This window comes from Macrosteles quadrilineatus, unplaced genomic scaffold (assembly GCF_028750875.1).
Source record: "Macrosteles quadrilineatus isolate MER2022 unplaced genomic scaffold, UCM_ALF_1.0 Scaffold_1__1_contigs__length_201487025, whole genome shotgun sequence".
Classification (NCBI taxonomy): domain Eukaryota; kingdom Metazoa; phylum Arthropoda; class Insecta; order Hemiptera; family Cicadellidae; genus Macrosteles; species Macrosteles quadrilineatus.
This window is the reverse complement of record NW_026542594.1, coordinates 116559449-116585217: the sequence shown is the minus strand read 5'-3', so window position 1 is coordinate 116585217 and position 25769 is coordinate 116559449. Positions and strand designations below refer to the sequence as shown.

Here is a 25769-nt window from a genome sequence, read left to right as displayed (position 1 = left end):
ATAACAATTTTGTTTGTAAATTATAATATGTCTGTTTACGACATTGTTTTAACGATTAAACTCATTTAACCATACAACCGAGCAAGGCTTGGTCTCCCGATACTTCAGCTAAAAAGTAACAAAGCGAAGAACAATACAACTTTGACATTTCCCCGGAGAAAAGGGGACTACTTCAAACAATTATTTTCTATGGTTGTAGAAATTTGCACAGAGATGAGGAATTTCAATGGTATAAATATTTAAACAATCAGCAGTGGCTAAGTCAGTAACAGCAGCATTACTCATTGTTGACTCGGTATTGTATGTCAACCACGTGTTAGAAGGTACTGATCCTACAATAGGTAGTAGTCAATGGTCAGTGGTCAGTCACAGTCAGTGGTGCGTCAGTGCCACAGTGATAAGCGCCACGACACTCACTCAACACTCGCCGACAGGTAAAGTCCTAAAACAAATAGCCTTATGGTTGGTTGTTTCTTCATAGCCTATAGGCTATATTTTTAACGATTTGTTCTTTTAGATAGGTACATTTAAACGTCATCTTATCTATTATTTTACCTCATTTCCTTTCAAAACGGTTCCTATAGCTTAGAGCTTCATTAACAGTTTAATTATGTTTACTGTACTCCTTTGATCAAATAATAAATCCAGAGTATTCTACGTTTTCAAAGTGGCAAACATGATTGAAACGTTATTAGGTTATGTTAAACTAGGTGTGTGTGTCAAAATTAGCAAGAGATTTATTGTTAAGACTTGTTGTTGGTAGTATGGAAAAAAGTATCGTACGAAACTCACCCTGGAATTTGTCTACGTTACACGAGATCCTGCGCTCGGCATGCACGGAAACTCATTATTTCCGGCTTTGTTGCGTATTGTGCCATTTGATAGAGTTACTTCTAGATTAAGGCTGTCTGAAGATTAAGGCACCATGTAAATCGTAAAACATCGACCCCAAGGTAATGACAAAATGTTGGTCATTGGTCCGTACAATGTTTGCCGACTGGCCATTATTGTGAATATTGAATCTGGAATAGCTATATAGTCAAGCATTATGTAGTAACTTTTCAAAATCTAATTATGGAACTACGATTACAATATCAGCAGTTGGTTGTCTGACGGATTGTTGAGACGAGCAATGGGGGAGTTAAAGAGCTTAGTATTAGCGATATAGGACAAGGAAAGTGTCTTCCCAATTATTGGTATCACTCAATCAATTGTAAATAAAACAAATTAATATTCACCACAACAATTATTGGGCGTAGCGCGGACAATAGTGGCTTAGTGCCAGCGACCAGAGGGACTAACCTTTCCTCAAGAAGTGTTATGGATTGATGACTCCGTTGACCTTCTAATCCCAGCTCATTCAATTTATCACTACAAACTTACATCAACAAATGTGGCATCAACAAAATATAGTATTGACATTTAACCAGCGTTTTTACGACCATAAAACTCAGCAAATTGAGCAAAGTACATAAATATGCAAAAGAACATCAGAGGGCGCACTAGAACCACGCACAAAAGAAAGTCCGGTGTTATCATCCTAATTACACTCTATATTCTATCGGTTGTAATAATGATTGCCAGAGATTAAAAAGCTCAGAAATCAAGTGTGTTATTAATTTAATCTCCTATATATTATTAAAAGAATTTGTTGGATTCTTGTGCAGCAAATCGACCACTAAATATTTATTTTTATAGGCATACTAGCTGTACCCGCGGGCTTTGCCCCGTTTAACTTCATAAGTATTCGCATGGCTCAATCACGTCCTGGTTGAAGTTCGTTCGCTGCGCTCACTTGTTTTCAGGTTAGCTCGTTCGCTACGCTAACTCGCCTCCAGGTTGATGTTCGAATTCAAGTAAACTGTTGTAATGCTATTTGTATAAAATGTAAAGAAGAAAAAACTTACTTTCTGTGTTGTGATCGAATTTTGTGTTTTCATAGTATGTTTGTTTGATGTTTTAGGGAATTCAAGTAAAACAATGTTGTTTAAAATGTAAATAAGAAAATGACTTACCGGTACGTTAGATTTTGTTTTTAGACTAAGATACCTCGAAGAGATCGTGCACGCAATGAAAATAATAGGACTTACGAGGCAAACAATAGGGATATGATGAGAAATAATCCTTTTCGCCCTATCAACTACCATCAAATATAGCCCTATCACGGATTTGGAAGTGACAAAGTGACGCAAGCTGTTAGTAAACATTACTGCAATTAAGTTTTGATAGTTAAAATCCTTATTATCACTATCATAAAGTTGATCGAAAATACTTTGTTTGTCGACCACTTTATGATTTATTATCCCGCTAAATTTGTTCCCTAAACTCAAAATAGGTTGTCAACAACTAATCCTCAGTTGTTTTAGGCTATATTCTATGCTATTTTTTCTGCTTACATTTCACTTTAATTTTACATTTTCACTTTTTAGTTTTGGTAAACTTAACAAGTAAATTATTTACAGAACACGGTTGTTAAAAATGAAAGTGTGGATTGTCTTGATGCTGCTCTCGGTCTGTCTGTGTGATGCCAAAACACGCAGAGACACATACCTGTCAGCCTACATGGAGTCTCACGGGCCCGGTGCCGGCGAGGTCTATGGGGCCCCCAGTGCCGACTATGGGGCCCCCAGTACAAACTATGGGACACCCGCTACGGGCTACAACTATGGGGCCCCCGCTGCTGAGCCCCACGCCGCCCCTGCCAACCCTCTAGACCCCATACATGCCAAGGCCGTGCTGCTGTTCAAGGTCCTCCTCAAAATTCTCATCTTCAAATTGATAGTTAAGTTCATCGCCATCATCTGTGTTCTCTTCTTCCTCCCGAAACTGTCTGAAGTTGGGATTGCCAAAGAGGAATCAAGGAGGATATACGAGAAAGGTTCTACACTATTGTTTTATTGCATACATGTAGGCTTAAAAGTAATTATATTTTAACATTCTGGGATCAATTTATTTCGGGATCTCTTCTAATTATTCTACATTATTTCCCCTTTTTGTTGAATTATAAACTAAAATGGGGTGCTAAAGCGTTTTATTCAGGGGTTAGAGGTTAAAATATGTTATAATGGGAGACTAACAAACTAAATAATGGGAAAGTATAATGAGTAGCTCAACATTTAGGTTGGAGGTGCGAGGCCTTGATAGTCCAAAAAGACTAACAAATATAATTTTAACAGTTGACATTTTTTTTATCTCAATTGCTGTATTGAATCGAGTTGTGATGTTTTTTGTGTCACGAAAAAGATCATTACATTGTGATCATGAAAAATTATCAAATGTTTTACAGTACCGGTATATTGTTCTACGATAATCCAATTAAATTTTAAAAATGTTGTCTTATATAGTTATGCATTGTTGCATCATGTGTTATCATAAATAATTCCTCATATTTATTAAACGGTCAAGTTGAAAAAAATAGTTTTTGTGCAAACTATTTTGCACAAACCTCTAATTTCTGTTGCTGTAAGTAAGGTATAGTACTCTACCTGTGTTTTTGAGGTCCTCAACTACAGTTAAATAATTGGCAAGCTAGACTTACCAAATATACTCACCTTCTTTACAACTTTAAATTTTGCTATCTGCCCAAATTCTTCTTTGTCAAGCAATATAAGTTCTAATCCATGTACCGGTAATTAATTATCCCACAATTCAGGCTATTAGTTTTTTATATAACTCAATAGGTAGCAGTTGTAAGAGATCTTAGTTTTTTTTTATTTTCTACCTTTTGTAAAAATTGTACTCAACGTTCTACGGATATCTTCAAAACATGCTTTATGAGTCATTTTATTTCATTTCAACATTATTGATTCACTAGTAAAGAAGTCTTTTTATCGTGTATCCCAGGTCCGGACAGAGACAACCTGATGTTGACACAGTTTGTCTTGGATGCTATATCAGGAGCGCCAGTGACGGCTAGGGTGTGTAGGACCGAGGACTCAGCGACCTGCATACTACTACGCTCTCTGCGTAAACTAGACACTACCTACACCTTCCACAGGTCTGTAGTTATTTAACTAGTAACAAAGATATTTAATTTTTCTTTATTAAAAAAAACAATAGTTTTTTTTAAAACAATTATATTGGTTTTTAAATGTGCTATTAATTTGAAAGACACTATCTTCCAATAGAGGCGCAGGTTTTACTGAAATATTGGGCACCTTTTAGCAAATTTCCCATACAGGGAATATTAGCGAATTTCCCATATAGAGAATAAGCTATTACCGTAGGTCTCAGTGAGACCTAAACCTGGGACCAATTTACATTTTCGCTTTGATGACCCCAGAGGCCAGAAACACGATCCTTGAGTTATCACAATAAGATGAATTTCGGAGGAAACCTAACATACCTGTATTCCAATAAGTTTCCGAATGAGCTGATCGGAGTGTGGAAACAGGGTTTTATGGGATTTAACTTGGGTTTTCCCATTTTTAACCTCAAAACATATTTTGCAATTTCTTTACAAACCACTTTGTAGATCTTAAAAACAAATAATTAAGTATATATAGACCATTGTTGTGCGTCTAATGGTCCCAGAGAAAAAAAAAAACTGTACATTAAAAATTTGCATGTTACTCTTATAGAGGAAAAGAAATAGTTAACTGTTGTAGTTTGCTTCTTTACTGATATGTTAATCAAATTTGGCAAATTTATTTACTTCATCCTACACTAACAACATTTGGTAAAAAACCCACTTTTTACATTCCCTGAAGCAGCAAACCCAAGTACTCATTAAATCTAATGTTATTTGAGTGGGGAATAAAAATATGACTTGTTTATGGAAATATTGTAACAAAAAGCTCCTTGTATATCAATTGAAATTCACTTAGTCTGCAGGTTTACTGCGGGGGTATTTTAAAAGTAGGTATTCTATTCCCTCTCAGCTCGTCCCTTGTTTGAATTGAACTGCAAGACAGAACAAAAAACAAAGAACAAGAACAATTCATTTACAAAGAACGGTCACAAAATTAACTCGTCATGCTATAGCAAATTGTTTAGTGACGTTTTTAGGGTAAAATCTAACAACCTGTTATAATACCTTTTAATCATTGCGTTTTAAGCATGAATAAATTGTTAACGTTTTAAGGCTGTACAATGTAGACTAAAAAACTCATCTATATTCATAAGAATGTGAATTAATTCTGTTTGTGTTTCAGACTGTACAAGATGTATTACAAAGAGGAAAGTGGTAGACTAAGGAAAAAGCATCTTCAATCTTCATAGTTTTAAAGTTATTTTTAATGTAATACATATTTATTTAAGAACATGCTACTGACTGCCTGATTGCAACCTATCTGCTCTACATCGCTGACATGTCCCAAAGAACTAGTTTTGTTTGGTTACTTTTAGCGAATTTCCCTACAGGGAAGTAGCTATTACCGTAGGTCTCATGGTAAGACCATCTCCTTTTATCTATGGTAAGACCTAGGCCCAGGACCGATTTCATTTTCATTTTGATGTCCCCAGAGGCCAAAAACACCATTCGTTCAAATTGTTATATATGTATAAGTATATATATATATATACATATATAGAAATTGTATATATATATATGTGTCCGTCCAGACTATAACTTAAGTAATTTTTGTCCGATTTTGTTCAAATTTGGTTAGAAGGTGTACGGTGGGATAAACTTGAATGAGTTTGCAAACCTGCATGATCGGACCATGCAGCGAATGTGCGGAATGTACAAAAAATACATACATGTTCGGAATGTTGGCGAATGTGGAATGTGCGGGGTTTACCCTTAAAACACAAAATTTATAAATTTATCTCCAGACCTTTTTAAAGAGCTTAAAAAACAAATAATTTAGTATACCAAAGTGTTTTTGTCGGATGATTGGTTACCGAGAGAATTAAATAAATTGTTAATTAAAAATTCCCATGTTATTCTTATGGAGAATATTGTAAAATGTATTTGGCTTGTTTATGGATATATTTTGATCAAACTTAGCAAATTTATTTATTTCATACTAAAATATTAATATTTTAATAAAAAACACACTTTATTATTTAGTTTCCCTGTAGCAGCTAACCTAGGTACTCGTTAAACATAAATGTTAATTTAATAGATTAATTGAAAATCAATCCAGGCAAATGGAAATTCGCTTAGTCGGCAGGTTTGCTGCAGCGGGGGTATTATTTAAGTCCTTTTACTCGCTTAAAGTGCTTGTTGGGAAAGAATACTGCCCAATCCACCACAAGAAGCTAATATTACTTATTACACTGTTGAAAAAAAATCTGTCCAAAGGGCTGAGCTAAGACTTTCGGCTTTGACTATTAATACAACAACTTCTGTATCCAATAGTCAAATGCTTTTGGTTAATTTTAGTCCCAAAAACTGTGATTAATGTTATAACAAATCTGGTTAATTAAGCTGTAGTCAAGGGGTTTATTATAATTGATTATTACAACAACATTAACAACAAATCCTGTGGATATGCTTGTCCAGATATAGGCCTAAGTTGTGAAGTTTCATTTTTAGACTTTTAAATTGTTGAAAACTAAAAACTGACTGACACCTCATCAATACCTGTGGATGAGACATAGCAAAAGATTTAAGGACAAAGGTCAGAATGTTTTAGAGGATAAATCTGTTTTATTTTTCTCCCTCAAAAAGTTAGTCTGCAGTTAGTTTATATTCAAACACTGAAACAAATAATGGACAACAGTTTTTACTGGTGAACCAGTGGCCAACAGGTTGGCAATTATATATTTTTAATTTTTGATATCATCAATTCCACTGTGTGATTTTAATTAGTGTGTGTCAATTTGAAATGCACTACAGTACACCCTAACTTCAACTTTCTCACATATTGTGGCACAGCTAGCTCCACAGCTACTAGATATGGAGCCTTTATTAACTAAATTAATATAAATGTGATATTAAATTCAACACGTTTGTCTAATGATTTCGACCTAATAGCACACTGGTAAGCTGGCATTATGGTCTTAGGTAACGTTCACTGCTGCAGCGCATTGGTAGATTAGTAGATCAGTGGTCTTTGGTGGGACATTGAGAAAGGCTCTTAACATCACTAGACGCTAGTGGTATTAAATTAATTAAAGGGAAATTTCCTGTTGAAATGACTGTACAAAATAACAAAAGCGGCGGTGGGGAGGGAAGGGTTATTGTGTGGAGTGGATGGATGCCTATTCTGCTCGCCACTTAATTTTACATGATCTGAACAAGTACTTAATTCAATGCTCAATCATAAAATTCATGTGGAGTGGAAACAATGGAACTGTTAACCATAGACTAAGCAACACAAGTAGACTACCTACTCATCCCGTGTCAAGTTCATGTACGTCCACATCGCTGTGGTAGACAACATTTTTTTCTATTATGAAATGAAATGAAATGAAACCAGTGCTTTATTATCATTAAAACAATACATTACAAAAGAATAAGATTTTTTCATAAATAACTCTTCCATCTACAAATAAAATATCTACATACAACCTTGAATCCCACTTGGCGTTTTTTACCTTAATATCATTTTGTTTTGTTTACTGCACTATATCAGCATTAGCCCAAAGGACTGTCAGCTGAGCTGGCAGCTTTCATGTTAATTATAATACTAGTGTACCCTGTTGCTCGAATTCGAGCAATTGCGAAACATTACAGGCGTTATTTTAAAACTAATAACGGTCATAATTTCCGACGACTTTATAAAAGTCGACTCAAAGATTATGGAAATACTCACGATGTACACAACAGTTAGATATAATCAAAATTGTTTGTAAATGTCTAATCTTTTTTCAAAAGCTGATCTTGTTTTTAAGAGTTTTCTACAAATGTTTCCCACTCATAGCCGCATTAGGTTATCTATAATAACGATTATAAATTAATAAAAAAAACATTATTTCTATTTCTTCTAATTCAGTTTTATTTTTAGTAAGCCTATATCAAATAGTCCAGGATTTCTCGCTTTTTTCCATTGTAATAATACCAACCCAAGTATCGTCTACAGATGCAACACGCCAAAGAATATCATCTACTATACGTGCAACACGCCTACATACAATCTCCAAGAAGTGGTAAAAAAACAGAAACTAACCCATACAATAGACATAAGTTAACTCCATAATAAATAATTTTAAGAGTTACTGTGATATTAGGATTTTCCACTGATTGGATTTCACATTATAAAATTACAACATAACAACATTATATTGCAATACATGACACGATGCAGAACAAAATCGATTTTAAAATCAGAAAAACTTCATTTTGACAAATTCAGTAAATCACAATTTAAATATTAACAGCTGTTTCATTAAAAAGTAGTTTAAAATTATACATATGGTCATTAATGTAAACAAATCTGCTTAGGTGATCTTAAAGGCCTCTGGGGCGGAGCCCCAAGGGAATTTACCTAGTTTCTCTTTTGATGGCTCATCTGCAGACCAAGACATTTCTTTAGAGACCCCTACCAAGTTTCTACCCCCAGCCGTTCTCTGAAATTAGCTGTGACAAAAACCCGTTTTCCCCCCATAAGAATAACATGGGATGGGAATTTAAAGGCCACTGGTGCAGAGCCCCAAGGGAATTTACCACGTTTCTCTTTTGATGGCTCATCTACAGACCAAGTTCTTTCTTTAGACACCTCTACCAAGTTTCTACGCCCAGCCGTTCTCTCAAATTAGCTGTCACAAAGAAAAACAGTTTCAAATTAATATATAGATTACAAAATATTTTTATTTTCTCCTTATTTCCCATATTCCCTGCAACACGTTAGGATGGCAAACAATGTATTTTTGTGTGTTTTTTTTTATGCAAAATTAAATTCTGACACAATTTCATATCTATATTTTCATGCATTAATTAAATAACATCCTAGACTTCGCCAGTCCCTACCATTTAAATATGAGTGTAAATCTTCCTTGGTAAGTTCTTTTTTATGTAGAAAACGTTTTCTTACACCTGCAAGGATTGGACACATTCAGATATAATGAAATACATCCTTGTTTCCCCTTAAATTACATAAACTGCACACGTAATTTTGATTACCTATCCAAGGCTTGTAGTTTAAATAAATTACTCCAACTCGTGCTCTGTAAATCCATTTTATCGCCCTTAGAGATAAATTAGCATTGATATAGGACGAGTTACCCAATTCCAAGTTCAAGGTCGCATATGTTTGGTGATAACGCGATCCTAAGGCCGCTTCCAAATTCGCCCGGTATTCTGCCTCTCTGACTGATTCTAGGACACCTAACAATGCCAATTGTACACTTACCGGATCTGTATCCATTTCCACCACTACGCCATGCGCGCGCCCCAGCTTCCGCCATTCTTCACACCAATACACGTTCTTTTCAATTACCTGTTTCGCCAAGGGGTATATGCGGTAACCGGTCTTCAGCAAGGGATAAGACTCGAACTAAGTAATTTAGATTACTATGTAAAGTGTACAAATATACTGATTCTGCTCCTATTTCTAAATACCGTGCATAATTAGGTGTATTATTAGGCAATTGAAAGATTTTCTTAATACAAATTTTCAAAACCCCTTCAATTTCATCATTCTTTTGATATCCCCAAACCTGACAGCCATTTAACTACCGCATTAAAGCTACTAAACTTCTTTCCAACGAAATTCTACTACTGACAAAGAATTTATACCAGATATTATTGATTGCTAACTTTGCACTTCTTGATTTTGTGCTCATCTGATGTTCCCACGTTAACTTGGAAGTTAACTCTACCCCTAAATATTTATAACTGTTCACTACTTCAATATCTCTTCTTTTAAACGTCCATTTTTGGTTTTCCTTTAACTTACCTCCATTTCTAAAAACAATAATTTTTGACTTATTTAGATTTAGTTGTAAGTTCCATGTATCACAATATTTCTCTAGATTATTGATCATAAACTGTAAACTTGTGGCAGACGGTGCTAGCAGAACTGCATCGTCTGCATACATTAAAATATTTACTTTCTTTTGCCCAAAAATACCGCCACCATTTATGCTACTAGACATATCATTTATAAATAAACAAAATAACAAAGGTGAACACACGAATCCTTGCCACAGACCTACTTTAGTTTCAAAGGATTCTGTTAAGTTTCCGTTGTACCACACACCTGATTCAGTACCGTCGTACAAAGCTCGCAGTGCTGTGCGCATGCGCGTTGATAAACCCAGAGCCGATAACTTATAGAATAGAGCGTTTCTTCATTTTAGCGAATTTCCCATATAAGGAATAAGCTACTGTATTACCGTAGGTCTCATGGTAAGACCTAGACCCGGGACCGATTTACTTTTTCGTTTTGAGGTCCCCAGAGGCCAAAAACACCATCCGTTCAAATTCATATATATATATATATATATATATATATATATATATATATGAAAAATAGAAAAATAGGGCTACTATATATAAATAAAGATTAAACATTAATAAACTTAGTACCCAAGTAAAATTATTTATTAAAATATTTACTTTAGACTATAGTTTCGGCTCTAAGGCCATTTTCAAAGTAAACAAAAATCAAAATAAGATATGTAAATAAATAAATAACATATGATATTATAAAACTTTTCTAACTTGTAACATAATTTTGTCTTCATTGATTAATTTATATACTATATGATGTGTTGTACTTATTTACTATATATTGTGGTATAGTATATACTATATTATATATATATTATATTATATATATATATTATTATATATATATTATATATATTATATATATATATATTATATATATACTATATTATATACTATATACTGTGGTGTGCAGATCATTTACTAAAATCCAAACATAAGTTTACTAAGATCGAAGAAAACTTAACAATATTAGAAATTGAAAAAGACAGAGAAAAATTGAATGTAAAAGAAGAAATTAATATTTATATGAACTACAAAAATAACAAATCAAACATTTTAAATACAATGATTCCAAAATTAAATAATCCAATATATGAAAAAATAGCAAAATTGAGAAAATATTAATGAAAATAAGTACAACACATCATATAGTATATAAATTAATCAATGAAGACAAAATTATGTTACAAGTTAGAAAAGTTTTATAATATCATATGTTATTTATTTATTTACATATCTTATTTTGATTTTTGTTTACTTTGAAAATGGCCTTAGAGCCGAAACTATAGTCTAAAGTAAATATTTTAATAAATAATTTTACTTGGGTACTAAGTTTATTAATGTTTAATCTTTATTTATATTTATATATATATATATATATATATATATATATATATATTTATATATGTGTCCGTTAGCGCGATAACTCGAGCAAAATTGATCCGATTTTGATGAAATTTGGTACAAACGTGTAAACCTACATTTATTCAAACGAGTTCGCAAACCAGCATAATCGGACCATGGGATCAGGGGTTTATGGGAGGTTTTATAGGGTAAAAATGGGTTTTTCTCATTTTTGACCCTAAAAACTTTAAATTTCTAAATTTCTCTCTAGACCATTTTGAAGAGCTTAAAAAAACAAATAATTTAGTATATTGAAGTGTTTTTGAATGTTCATTGACTACGGAGAAAATTAAAACAATTGTAAATTTAAAATTCCCATGTTATTCTTATGGAGAATAAATAAACTGTTCTAGTTTGCTTGTTTATGGATATATTTAATCAAATTTGGCAATTTGGTTTATTTCATACTAAGCTATCAATATTTCAATTGAAAAAACACACCTCAACATCTTCCCCGTAGCAGCAAACCTAACTACTCACTAAAATTAATGTTATTTAAAAATGGAAATAAATCTGAAAATTTATAGGGAATATTTTAGTAGAAATCAAGCCGGGTAAATGGAAATTCGCTTAGTATGCAGGTTTGCTGCGACGGGGGTATTTTTATATTATTTTAGGGTTATTTTCATGGTTTGTGCTTTACTATTTGGTTAGATAACTAGGATAACAAGTTATTGTTTAAGATTATATCGATTTATTTCATTGCTTAAATGAGGTTTTAAATGACTGAAATAACAAGAAACAAATTGTAAACAAAACACAACTTCTACAGTTGGACGTACAAAACTAACAATAAAATTGGCTTCAGCCGTTCCATAAGATTGACAAAGGAGTATGTTTTATCTATGTATTAACTTAAGGTTTATAATTTTAACTAGCTGTACCCGCGGGCTTTGCCCCGTTTAACTTAATAAGTATTCACATGGCTCAATCACGTCCTGGTTGAAGTTTGTTCGCTACGCTCACTCACCTTTAAGTTGGAGCTCGTTCGCTACGCTAACTCGCCTCCAGTTTGAAGTTGGTTCGCTACGCTAACTAGCTTCCAGTTTGAAGTTCGTTCGCTAGGCTCACTCACCTTGGGGTTGCAAATTAGCTGTTGTCATAAATTTAAAAAAAATAATTGTGCTGCACCCTGTTGGTAATCCTTGTAACTTTAATGCTATTGAACATCATAGAACAGAACCAACTTGTTTAATTGAAACAGCTGTTAAGATTCATCAATTCCTTTTAAATATGAAAAATCATAAGGCTAACATGGGAAACTCCAGAGCCACTGGGGCAGAGCCCGAAAGCCCGATCAGAATAAAAACTACTTAGTTCTCCTAGGTAAATGGGAAGTGGGAGAATTAGTGATGAGTGAGTGAGGGCTTTGCCTTTTATATATTTAGATTAAAGTATTAGGATGTAAACTGGGATTATCTCAGTGTATGACAATAACGTCGGCGAGGGATCATTGTTACTAAGTTACTACACTTCGATTCCCATAACTGATTTCTTGGAGCCAAATTATATGAACATAAATGGGATTTTTAAAAATACCTTTGACTTTTTATCACCATGAACAAATATATATTAAAGCTGGCCAGTTTTGATGAACAAACTTCGATGTGTGACTAATAAAATCATTGGTTTCCATCTCAAAATGTATTATTTAAGTTACAATTAATTCCATTGTTATTAATGAGTTCATCTCATTAATAACAAATTTCAAAATAAAGATAATTTTTTGAACTTTTCAAATACAGGTTACAATTGAAAATTTTCAATAGGTACTTTTTTATCAGCAATATAAGATTTTCTGACTCAAACCCACTTTCAACTTTCTCACATATTGTGGCACAGCTTACTAAGCAACCGAACTATAGATGTGGAGCCTTTATTATCCAGAGACAAGTTAAATTTAAGAATGAAAATGCCAGGTTAATCTACCAGAAATATATTTTTGCACTTTAGGTAAACTGGTTAAAAATGAGTATCAAATTTACTATGAAAGACAACTAAACAAGATGATTTAAGTTGTTCTGAGTCTCTACCACACAGTATTGTAAGTTACTACGGGTTTAATTTTTTTTAACAACCCTGAACACCTACTTGGAAAATAATTCCATGGAAACCATTGAAGGGTTTAAAGACTCATTGAGGATATGTTTGTGGGAGGGATATCTGAGAGCTTTAGAGGACTGATGACCTTTTAAACAAATATGACAAGAGAACACAAACAGTAAGAAATAAAAAGAAAGTGAAGACATAGTGGTAAAGAATGTATCATATATTTAGTGGCGTGTAGGTGTATGGAACATACAGTATGTGCACTACCTAACATATAGAAAATAATGATACACTATATACACCAATCAGTTCATCAAGTGAGGACACGTTATTGTCATTTATCCGTGAATCACGTCTTCAACGTTTGACACTAACACTGTATACACAGTATACATCTCACTGCTTACAATCACACCTCGGTAACAAAACGTCTTAAAAAAACACCTAATTTATTCTACACTATGACTAATAAAACATTTCTTAGGTACTTTATTATAAACTTTTCTAAATTCAACAATGAAATTTTCAAGCGATAACTATTGCCACTCAACTCAAGATTGTTTGAACAATTGAAAGTAGCCCACAGTAAAACTACAACAAACATAAACTGTACGGGCACAAGAAATTTAAACCATAAATTTACTTTTATTCAGGCCTAACCGTTGTGGTCGACATAGCATATCTTAAATTTAAATTTGTAACAATTATACAAGTTGATATTTTATGAGTCTGTCTTGTGAATAGTTTCACTTTTTTAATCGTTTATAAACAGCAATCTTTGCTTAAGTTTATATCTAAAATTCATTGCACTTCTCTGAGCTTAAAATAAATAAAGTCTCACTTAATACACTTTTTAATACATCATCATTAAATAGTAACATTTAACTAAATATAAGATCAACCAATTAAACATTGACAAGTTAATTAGATTAATTAGACCAATCAACCAACTAAATTTCAGTTTAAAAAAAAATCTCCTGTTAAAACAACTATTTATAAACATATTGCTATATATGAATTAATACCAACCTAAGAAGTAATTAAATACTTAGTTCTTAGTAGTTTTTCCTAACTTTTATTAAGTTTAGAACTTTGAAACTTCATGGAAATTCAAAGAACTTCAGTTTGTATTAATGGACTTCAATAACGGTGAAACTAATTCAAACGGACCGGCAAGATGACCAAATCAGATTGTAATCTCGTTTTATTAGGTTTATTTTCATACGAGACAAGAATAAAGTATTTCTAAAATCCTTAAATAATATCAGTGACAAACCAAAGTCAGCACCATCTACTCACAAATATAAACTTTTTTTAAATTCATGAATTGAACTATTTTCACAACTATATAATATCTGATTACAATTTCCATCTTAAAAAACCGTACAAGTTTTGTAACTCAAAAGAGTTAATTGTTTTCATTTCAGAATTTGAAACTAGAAAAAGTAAAAAAACCTATTTTTTTATTTTGCATTACGGTATTCAAAACATTATGTATGGATGATATAAGGTACAAAGAATTTATGTTGTTTTAGATAGAACTAATACACTTAAGCTCAATCAAAACTTCATTTACAATCCACAACAGTCAAAATAGCATTATACAACAAAATAATAAAGGTGAAAATGTAAAAGAAAAAGAGTTCTGATTGTTAGAGAGACAACAATAAAAAGGTTATGTAAAAGACATGCTTGAGGAGACAAAGACAAAATGCAAGATACAAACTTTACTTAATGAGAACAACATTGTCTTACATACTGATGATAAATATTTTATATGTACAAACTAACAAAATGGAATAAACAACCTTTTCATATCACATATTATAGTCATTTGTTTCATATCTGTAACAAAGTAGGAAATCAGTTTTCTGATTGTGCGTTTAATAAAATAGACAAAGACTGAATCCACAATTTTTAACACAATCAATATTAAACATACAAATTGAGAAAATTAAAAAGTCAATCATGAATGTTAAATATAAAATATTGATACAAGAAAATACCGCAGCCTAAATTTGTGTTTAGACTTCTGCAAAACTTAATTGGTCAACTAAAAATTGGTATTTAAAATAGTAATAGATTAAAATCATGTTAGAAGTACATTATGTACGTAGTAAATGTTCAAGGAAACATCCAAATTTACGGTAGGGATGGGCAAATTTCAAAGGATAGTTGTCTATTTCATCAGATTTAATAAGAATTGGAACCGAGAATTTATCATATCTTATACATCATTTACAGCAATTGCAACCTCTGCTACTTCTCAATTAATCCAAGATTATGAAATTATAAGAACTTTCTCATTGTTCATTACCAACAACTCAGAGGGTCTATTAGCATTGCCAACAATTTCATCTCAACCGATTTTAAAATGAAACATTAATATTATTATTCCCCTTGCAACAGGAATATTATCCAATGTATATTCTGTAAATTATTTGTAATGTTTAGTTGTGTTAATTGTTTGTTAGTTTTCTTTTTACTGACTTTTAACAAAAACTTCATACAATTCAACAGAACAATTATTTAAATTATAATTTATTTGTTGATTTTTACTTTAACAGACTATAATAGATTAGGCTAACGAACTCAGGGAAAACATAATTGGAATGGAATTGAATAAATCAGAGCTGGGAATAATAATTCAGTATAATGTTACTCATATGAGATTCTATACCCATCCCTAATGAATAACAGTTAGCATAGTATATCAATGTTGGTAATTTTGCATGGTAATATTTTTAGCTGCAAGGTAGCAAGTAAACATATTGCTATATTTAGGATATTTTCCCTTTTAAATAGCCTTCAAAGGAGAAAGATATATTCATTCTAGCCCTGTAAATGAATGAAAAAGTAGGTTTTAAGACAGAGTATTATAAATTATTAAGAAACAAATAAATAATTAGTATACAATACATGCCGTAATGACTAGAATTTAATATAATTATCGTTAGTAAAATCAAAAGGTTAAGAGTAAAATACAGTAGCAAAGAGAGACCAGATTCGTATACCTAGAAAAACGTAAAATATAAAACCTATCAAGTAATTAGTTGAACAGGCCCAATATCAGCTCTCCATACAGTGTTAGCAGTAGCACCCCCTGATTGTACAATACAAGGTGTGTTCTATCTATTCCCCATACTACGTGGAACTAGGTAAAGCAAGCCACCGGCACGAGCACTAACAAAACAAACACTACCACAAATCATTTACTTACTAAAATTGGTCACACATATCGAATGTTCAATATTCTAGTTCAATTCAAAATATTGTGCTTCTCTTTAAACATTGTGTGATTAAATAATCAAAACGTGGTTGTTTATTCTAACTCTTTTATACACAAAAATGTTCAAGCATCTCTACTAAAAAAGCGAAGTATAAAATGATCTATTACGATAATAAAAATAGCTCGAGTCTAATATTTCGATGGGCAGAGAAGTGTCTTTATAAAACCGTGTGCATTGTCTGACTGCCCTATTAGTCAAACAAGCATTACTTTACGCTTATCGCAAAAGTTTAGTAATATCCTATTTTTCTTTTCACTATATACAAAAAACCCGATTTTATTATTTACTTAGAAATAATTAAAATCTGTTAAATAAAATTTGGTTCTAACGTCTTACATTTTTCAAGTTTAAAAATATAAATCGTTATAGAAAACAGAACTACTAAAGTGCTAGTTTTGTAGTGACATGTCCGATTGTCAGATCCAACTCGTCTGTCCAATCTTACAATATTGGTGTGTTACGCATTGGTGTGAAAATACAATATATCTCGCATCAATATCTCGCATACTTGCTACAGCAACTGCAGTAAACTAAACAAATAAATCCATCTAAAGGTATGAAAACTACAAACAAGTTTGAAGTCATTCATTATTAAGTAAAAAGTAACTAATGTAATTAAAGAAATTATCAACAATTTTGTGCCTACTATGAGAATCCAGTTCACCTCAAAAGTTACATGAGCAAAATAATTCTTTTAATAAAGAATTCTAATTGAGAAAAGTCTAACATTTAGTCCAATACTTGTCTTGGTTTCAAGTTCATACAGGTCAAATCTGATAGTTCAAATAAATGTTTAGTTGCCTGGATGCTGCAATAGTCCAAATGACCCTAATAATTTGTTCTTGGATTTCAATACATTCAAATTGTAAAAAAAAAACAACCAGACCAGAAAAACTTTACTGAAAATATAATAATAGTTTTTTACACTGTGTGAATCAAATTATCAACTCGTCTATTACAGAATCTGTTATTTAAACAAAATCAAATAGTTATTTATACAATTATCTTTTCTTTAAAAAATATGAACAAATATTCAGACTATCTCAGTTCACCTGCTTACACGATAAAACATTTAAAGTACGTAAGATAAGACTACTTAATACAACGGAATGAAAACGAGGAAAATTTTAAAGACTATAACACATCTCAAAACTATAGCCTATAGAACTTAATAGTATTAATATAGCTTAATGTATAAATAAAATATATTTATATATAACTTAATAACAATTTATAATTTTCATTTTTTTTTAATTGGAAAATGACAATGTGTTGGTTTTGTTTGCCTACGTGACTAATCATTAATCAATAACCTAAGAAATAAAGAAATAACCTAACTAGGAAGATAAATAACCTAACACAGATAAATCAAACAGGAACCTTGGATAGAAATCTTATTAGTAACTAAAACAGAACTAAATGATCAAATTAATGCAAGACCCGTTCATTCTCCAAGAGCACTAGAAATATTAATGAGACCGTTGTTGTGATGTATATTTATTTTGTATCGTAATTTAAATTTCTCAAGATTATGAAATATTTTGTTTAAACTCTTAAACAATAAACCACACTGTGGTACCATATTGAAAAAAGTTTTAATATTGCATTCATGGTAACTTAATATTGTATTGAGGTAACATCTATAAAAAGAGCAGTAGGTAATATTCTAAAAGAAACCACTATTTCTTGGCACTGTATATAAGCAAACATGTTTAACTGATAAGTAATAATACAATTTTAGACAGTATTATTTTAATACCACGAAACTGTGTGGGTTTGTTCATCATCTGCCTTAAAACAAAAGTAATATTTAGTTAGGCTATTTTGTAGAAGGAATATTGTGAACATATCCAATTTCTTTTATAATTAGGTAATGTGTTTCATTTCAGATGTATTTTGTTTACAACAAGATTGGCTGCAAAGTCTATACTATAGATTATTTTTATACAGTGACCTGTGTTTTCACCATGACAATTATTTGTACGTTCTGTTCTGTTCTGGTGATAAACTCTATAACACTAGTTTATGAGGTGAGAGATTTTTCCAATCAGTTGTTGAGTGATAACAGCTCCAAACTCTTTTTATTCATTAGAAAACAAACATTGTTGAGTTGCATTGTGTTCCCTTACCGTGTGTCAGCCCCACTTAATCTTTTACAAATTGTGTTGAATCAAATCCCTTTTCTATAAATAATTCTTGTCATGTCATGTTCGTTGTAGTGTTCAGCAGACCTTACATTGCAAGATATCTTACTTTTCCTGTTGGCATAAACAACTCATTTTATATTATGTGGAATCCACAAAAAATATTATTATTATTATTATTAGTTATTACCTATATGTAAAAAATAAACCTAATAAAAAAGCAACTTTGTAGGGTAAAAAATAAACACAATAGTTTGTTTAAATAAATTAACTACCTATTGGAGTTTTTTCAAATAGTTTATTTAACAAAGTTTTTATTGAGTCTTTTTTTTTATTTCCATCCAGTTTGGATTCACTAAAATGTTAATTAGGTTCTAAAGAAAAATCATTACAACCTTAATTAATTGAGACTGCTAGTGGGAAGCAGTTAGTTATTATTTCAGTTACTGTTATTAATAAAATGATGTGTTAAAATAAATAATATTTAATCAGTTCTCTCATTTTAATCTTGGTTCAACATGTTTATACATAATAGATGTGCAACAGTTTGAAAAAACTTAGGAAAAACAAACATTTCAACTATCATATTTTTTGTAGGTTTATCTTATTTCATTCAAACAGTTAGAAAATTTCTTTACAGTCACAATTGGAATATTCCATGTTGCTTGTATATCAGGCAAGTCTATGTTTAAGTACATATGTAATGGTTTAGTCATTTAGAGGTCAACGGTGCTGGGTGTTTGCTCAAGCATGATAAGCATGTATATAAGACAAACTGCAGGATTTTAAATTTGAATATTCCAAGAAAATAGCCTAACTAGTTTTGACTAGAACTAGAAATAGCCCAAACGGTTTTGGAATGTCTTGAGTTTATATATTTATGGTGTTGACTTGTTAATGCCATTTATTTAATAGATTATATTACCCTGTAGGAACAACAGGAAATGCAGCCCAAACTTTAGTTATTTTTTGTCAACTCTCACATATTTATTAAGCCAAAGTTCATCCAGCAACGATAGTTTCTTCTGGTGTACTCACAAATACAGTACATTTATATAATGTGTCCAAAATGTCAGCAGTATGTGGCGTGGTGTTTCGCGTTCATAAATAACAGACAAGCCTACAAAACAGTACTTCACTGCCTTTAGATTATCACACACTAGGGATGTAAGTTATCGTTGATTTCCAGCAACGCAACGGCAACGTTCCGATTAACAGGTTGCCGCATACTGTTATTTTTAGCAATGTTGCCAAAAGATTGTAGCCATGTATGTTGGCGAGAGTCCGTTATCGACGACCGTTATGTCCCAGCAATCATTATTTAAATGTGTTAGACGTTATCAAGCATTTACTCATATTTTACGTTGTTCAGATGGCATAGATCAGATTGATTATATATATATATAAACATCAGTTGTACCACAGTTAACAGTTAAACAATGTTTTTTAAGTAGTTTAATTAAGCATTTTAAAAAACATCTATAAGTGTTATTTTTCGTATTTTAACGTTATATTAATTGAAAAAAAAAAAACATCAGTCATGTTAAAATTAATTCCTAACTGGGGTATTTATAAAATAAAAATAACGACTATAATTTTAAAACATGAGAATGTGTAAAACCATTTTACACTCATTTGAAAAGTATTTTTAATCAAACTGGATACTTAAGTTATGAAATGCAATTCATTCACAACGTTAAATTACCATGTTTCATGTTTTGAGAAAAATAACTCATCCAAGCCACAGTATAAATAAATTAAAACTTAAATACATAAAATCACTATAAGGCATGAAGATAAAAAACTCACTAATGTACGATCGAGAAGTATATTAAACAAATTATTCAAATTTTATTAAAAATTATCATAGATTTCCTTTGTGAATTTCTCCGGTCCTAGTCACTCCTTTCCATCTTTACAGCACAACAATATCTTTTCTTTAGTTTCCAATGCTGCTATAACAGGTGACTTACAGAAACGAGTTTGATGATTCAGTTATTTCAAGTCCCACATAAAAACTAACAACTGCGAACTGATCATTGACAATGTTTTTTAACTATTAGTTTTTAGAACTATTAGTTTTTTTTAAATCGGCGATCGGCCGATTTGCTGATGCGTTCAGAAACGCAACTGAAAAGTAAAAAAATAGGGAGATCGCGGCAACAGTCTTGCCTGACAACAGTTTCACGCGGCAATCCTGTTTTGTTATATAACTTACATCTCTAATACACTAGTGATAAGTAGTTTTAATATTTGTTACTATCTCTTATTTGTGGGCATTGTCACAACAAACCAACAGCAGGTAGGTTATCTTTAAAATAGTTAAATAATAAAAAACAAAAAAAAAACAAGAAATATTAAAATAACTGATCTGCTAAAATGAAAAAAAAACGTAGGAAAAACAATAATTTAAAACTATCACATTTGTTTGTAGGTTCATCTTATTTCACTCTAACAATTATAATATTTGTTTACAGTCAAAATTGCAATATTTCAAGTCACTTGAACATCATTCGTTAAATATGCAATGGTTTAGTCATTTAGAGGTCAACTGGTAAAATTATTAGCTGGTAAAATTAGAGAAAAATGGAGCCTGTAATGTTTTACTTTGAAGAAAAGTTATAAGCCCCTTGTACTGAGATGCATAGTACGATTTTTGGATTAGTGCACAAAGGACTCAGTTTTCTAAAGCACGACTCAGAAATCAAATGACAAATGTTCAACATAAAACTTGTTTGTTATCTTCAATTTGACGCCTATGTACCTCACAGTTTAAAAAACTATATTGTAACTGCACGATTCTTGTACAATCTATTGTATAAAATTATTACAGGTTGTGGTGACATAATAAACTCACATCAGGAAGAACGTCAAATTGACAATTCCTTCTTCGGTCCCAGAAAAAATGAAGTAGTTAAAAATATAAATAACATAAAATGAGCTTAGCGTTGCGGTGTCTATCATCACTTGCGAAGACTGTCTTTGCTAGACGCCAGCGAGGTGCCGGCAGAGTCACTGGCCTCACCATTGATGGTGCCTCTACCAGCAGAGCGACGTCCACTCACTGTCAACTCCTCCACACTGGTGGGGGTGGGCGGGGCCGAGCGACCTTTCAGCTTACTGAGCGCCTTGTCTAGTCGGTGAGTGAAGAGGTCCACGTCAGACTTGCGCATGCCCAGGGCTGCTGCGGCTGTCAGGTACGGTGTGGGGTAGTTGGAGTAGTGTGCGCCCCACCCTACAACATCATTTCAGCTTAGTAATGTTGTCACACCTCATGGATGCAATTTTCAGTAAAGGCGCGTTCACACATGGCGACTAACTAGCCGCTACTTAGTCGCCGCTACTTTAGTCGCCGCTATTTACTCGCCGGCAAATTTTCGATCTCTGTTCACACATCGCGATTTGTAGTAGTTAGTACAGTTCGATGATTCGTTGTGAGTAGAGTTTGCTGTGGAAAATGTCTGTAGGAAGGCGAGAGACTTTGAGACGTGTATTGAGTATCTGTGTTTAAGGAACTTTGTGATGAATTAGTGAATAAATTAAGAAATAAAAGAAAACGTAAGTGGGTCCGGGAGTGGATAGGGCGAAGGGATAGGCTAGGTGCTTCTGCGACACTATTGAAAGAATTGGCAAGTGAAGATCCCCAATCTTATTACAACATTATGAGATTAACAGTTCCAAAGTTTGAGGAGTTGTTAAAAATGGTATCACCATTAATAAAGAAGGAGGATACACGATGGCGGGAAGCAATTTCTTGCCGTACCAAACTGGAGATAGCTTTGAGGTATAGGCGAGTGGAGACAGCCTTAAATCACTCCAATACCTTTTTAGAGTACCATACAATACAATTTCCATTTTGTTACCTGAAGTGCTGAGTGCCATATGTGAAGTTCTTCAGCCATTTGTTATTAAAAGGAGCAAAACACAACCACGAGTCGTCAGATCGCAAGCTACCGGCTTCTAGTCGGCGATAACACTATTCACACAGGGCGACAGGGTTGCTACCACTCGCGGCGAGTGTACCACGTGACACTTCAAGGTCAGCTACTGGCGACTACTCGCCCCAAAAGTTAAACATGTCCAACTTTCCTCGCGAGTGAATTTTTACTCGCCAGCGAGTGCTAGTCGCCGCTACTTACTGTTCACACATAGCGATTAGTAGCCGCTACTCTAGTCGCAGCGAGTAAAGTCGCCATGTGTGAACGCGCCTTAAGAGGTAAACTGAGTTTGGCTACTACTGTTCTTGTTCTATAAAGGTTGTTTGTAAATTAGCCTTCAACTAGATCTAGACACAGCCAAGCGAACTAATTTGAATCTAATACTAGCCCCCTTAATTACTTCCCCATCTACTAGAGGTGTGGAGCCCGAGATTTGCCATCGAGCTGAGTTTGAGTTATAATAAGGTAAACTACCCAAACATCACAAATTGTCACTTTCGAAAAAAGTTGTTTTCCCTGTAAAATTGGGAAGAATAAGAATTGCTCAGAGAGTTTTGTTGTTGAGTGCTACATATCCAGAGTTGATTACCGTACGTCGTCAGTCAGCTGTGCTCTACGCTTAAAAAACAGGTTAGTATAATAAGCTTCCTAATAAGGATGTAATTAAAGGTTAATATTAGTATTTAAATGTGTTCCAAAAAATTTTTTAACAAAAAAAGTTTTTTTTTTATTAAAAAGTTTGATAATTAAGTCTAGGGATAGCCGAATTACTGCCCAAGTTCGTAATTGCAATAATTGAGTTCAGAAAATAAAGCTCTTTTGTATTAAGGTTACTATTTGTATGTTTGCAAATATGCCGTTTGCTAAAATTAAGAAATTGTTTGGCCATACAAGCTAATATAACCCACCAATATCAGTACTAAGTTTAAGTTACTGCAAAAGTCTAAAATGTTGTAAAAATGAGCTAATATACTTGGATCTTTTTGATCTTGATGTATTTAGATATTTTTTTATCTTGTGTGTTATAATATTATTGTATATTGACTTACTTATAATTTTTTTTGGCCTGAGTAGTGTATTTTAAGACCAGAGGCGGACCCAGGAATTTTTTAAGGGACACGCTTATATTTTTATCTGTTGTGTGGACAGATTTTTGCTACATATCAACAAAAATTTAGTGAACGTTTTAATGGTTTAAAATAAAACCTGCTTTTGAAGTTGGGTTTGGTTTACTGGTCTTTGTATATAAAAAAAATGAAAATTAGTGAAAAATGTTGGTTTTCGTTTATTGGCAATAATTTCACCGTGATCATGAAAGACGATAATGATGTACTCGCAGTCCCAGGGGACATGAACTTTTTTTGACCCGATCGCAGTACATGAACAAGATATTCTTGCAGTCACAAAAGATGTTCAGGGTTTTTCCCGGATCGCATAACGCGCTAACAGGGATGTTCAGGATTTTGTCACAATCGCAGGATATGTTTAATATTTTGCAACCATAGCTGATCAGTTGAAGACATATCTTCTCACTAAATAATATTATCTATTAGGGATGGACGGGTCCCGAAATTTCGGGGAAAAAATATTCCCGATATTCGAGGCGGAATTTGGTCTGATCGTCGGAGATTTTGCCGCTTCGCGAGTGACGATAACGCCGCTATCACGAGAGATGTTCCGCGAACGCAGGAGGCGAAGTCATAAAAACGATCGCACCGTGACCGCGAACTCAAACAGATGATCGCGCCGTGGCCGCGGAGCCACACCGACAATTGCGCCGTGACCGCGGAGTCATACTGACGATCATGCCGTGACCGCGACTCGTACCGACGATCACCCCGGACGATCACCCCGTGACCGCGGATTCGTACCGACGATCGTCCCGTGACCGCGGAGTCATACCGACGATCGTCCCGTGACCACAGAGTCATACCGACGAATACCCAAAGACCGCGGAGTCATACCGATGATCGTGCCGTGACCGCGGGGCGCGGAGTCATACCGACGATCACTCCGTGACCCCGGAGTTGTACCGACGACCACGCCGTGACCGCGACTCATAACGACGATCACCCCGTGACCGCGGAGTCATACCGACGATAGCGCCGTGACCCCGGAGTCGTACCGACGATCGCGCCGTGACCCCGGAGTCGTACCGACGATCACGCCGTGACCGCGACTCATACTGACGATCACCCCGTGACCACGGAGTCATACCGACGATCGTCCCGTGACCACGGAGTCATACCGACGATCGTCCCGTGACCGTGGAGTCATAACGACGATCGCTCCGTGACCGCGGAGTCATACTGACAACCACGCCGTGACCGCGAGTCATACCGACGATTACCCCGTGACCGCAGAGTCATACCGACGATCGCACCGTGACCGCGAGCACAAGTTTCTATAGGTAGGCTACCTGTAAATTGTTGTAACCAAACCTTTTTTTTGTTTTTATAGATCAGTGCCAAATCGGTAAAAATTGATTTCATTTGTCTTTTTTGGTAACTGCAATACTCAAGACTTTATTTTTATGCACAGGAAAAAATCCCATCCCGTCTCGTCCTGAAAATCGGGAAGGAAATAAAAATCCCGAACTAAAAATTCAATCCCGTCCATCCCTATTATCTATATTATTAAAAAAAATTTTGGATTTTGTGTGCAGCAAATTGAGCCTTAATATTTATTTTTATAGCCATATTGGGTATCAATTTAAAGCTCTTATCCTCTAGATGTACCTTTTGCAGGTTTGGATGATATCCCGTAAAAGCCCTTTGTCCTACAGGCTTTTAAAATTTCATAGTTGGTGCTGAATTCTGTTGTCAATCATCTGAAGTTTGCATTTGTTTACATCAAAACAGACGGCCATGATCAAATTTTGTTTACATCCATACGAAAAAGGGGGTTATCTCTAGTTAGTGATGTTTGAGTGAATTCAAGTAAAGCTAGGTTTTCCTAGACGCGGAAGCGAGCTAGAGCGGAAGCTGGAACGCGGAAAGCGGACTCATCTTGTCTTAGGTAATTTAATATTACTGTTTTCCTAGAAGCGGAGCAGAACGCCATGTTAACCCTTTTACTGCCGACGTCTGGTTTTTCGGACTTA

The 25769-nt window shown here is 33.6% G+C and overlaps 2 protein-coding genes across 2 annotated transcripts in view; one reads left to right on the top strand and one right to left on the bottom strand.

Annotated features, from left to right (window-relative positions):
• The first annotated feature begins 351 nt into the window (after nucleotides 1-351).
• On the top strand, nucleotides 352-5220 carry LOC129000076 (uncharacterized). The gene is made up of 4 exons (XM_054426953.1): nucleotides 352-434; nucleotides 2463-2878; nucleotides 3844-3997; nucleotides 5154-5220. The coding sequence occupies exons 1-4, from the start codon at nucleotides 352-354 to the stop codon at nucleotides 5218-5220; spliced, it is 720 nt and encodes a 239-aa protein (XP_054282928.1).
• Nucleotides 5221-17155: 11935 nt separating this feature from the next.
• The window catches only part of LOC128983752 (O-phosphoseryl-tRNA(Sec) selenium transferase), a 35637-nt gene continuing 27023 nt past the window's right edge, over nucleotides 17156-25769 (bottom strand). Inside the window, exon 10 of the mRNA XM_054403130.1 lies at nucleotides 17156-21963. Coding sequence (XP_054259105.1) covers nucleotides 21692-21963 — 272 coding nt within the window. The 3' untranslated portion in view covers nucleotides 17156-21691. The remainder of the gene's footprint in view (nucleotides 21964-25769) is intronic.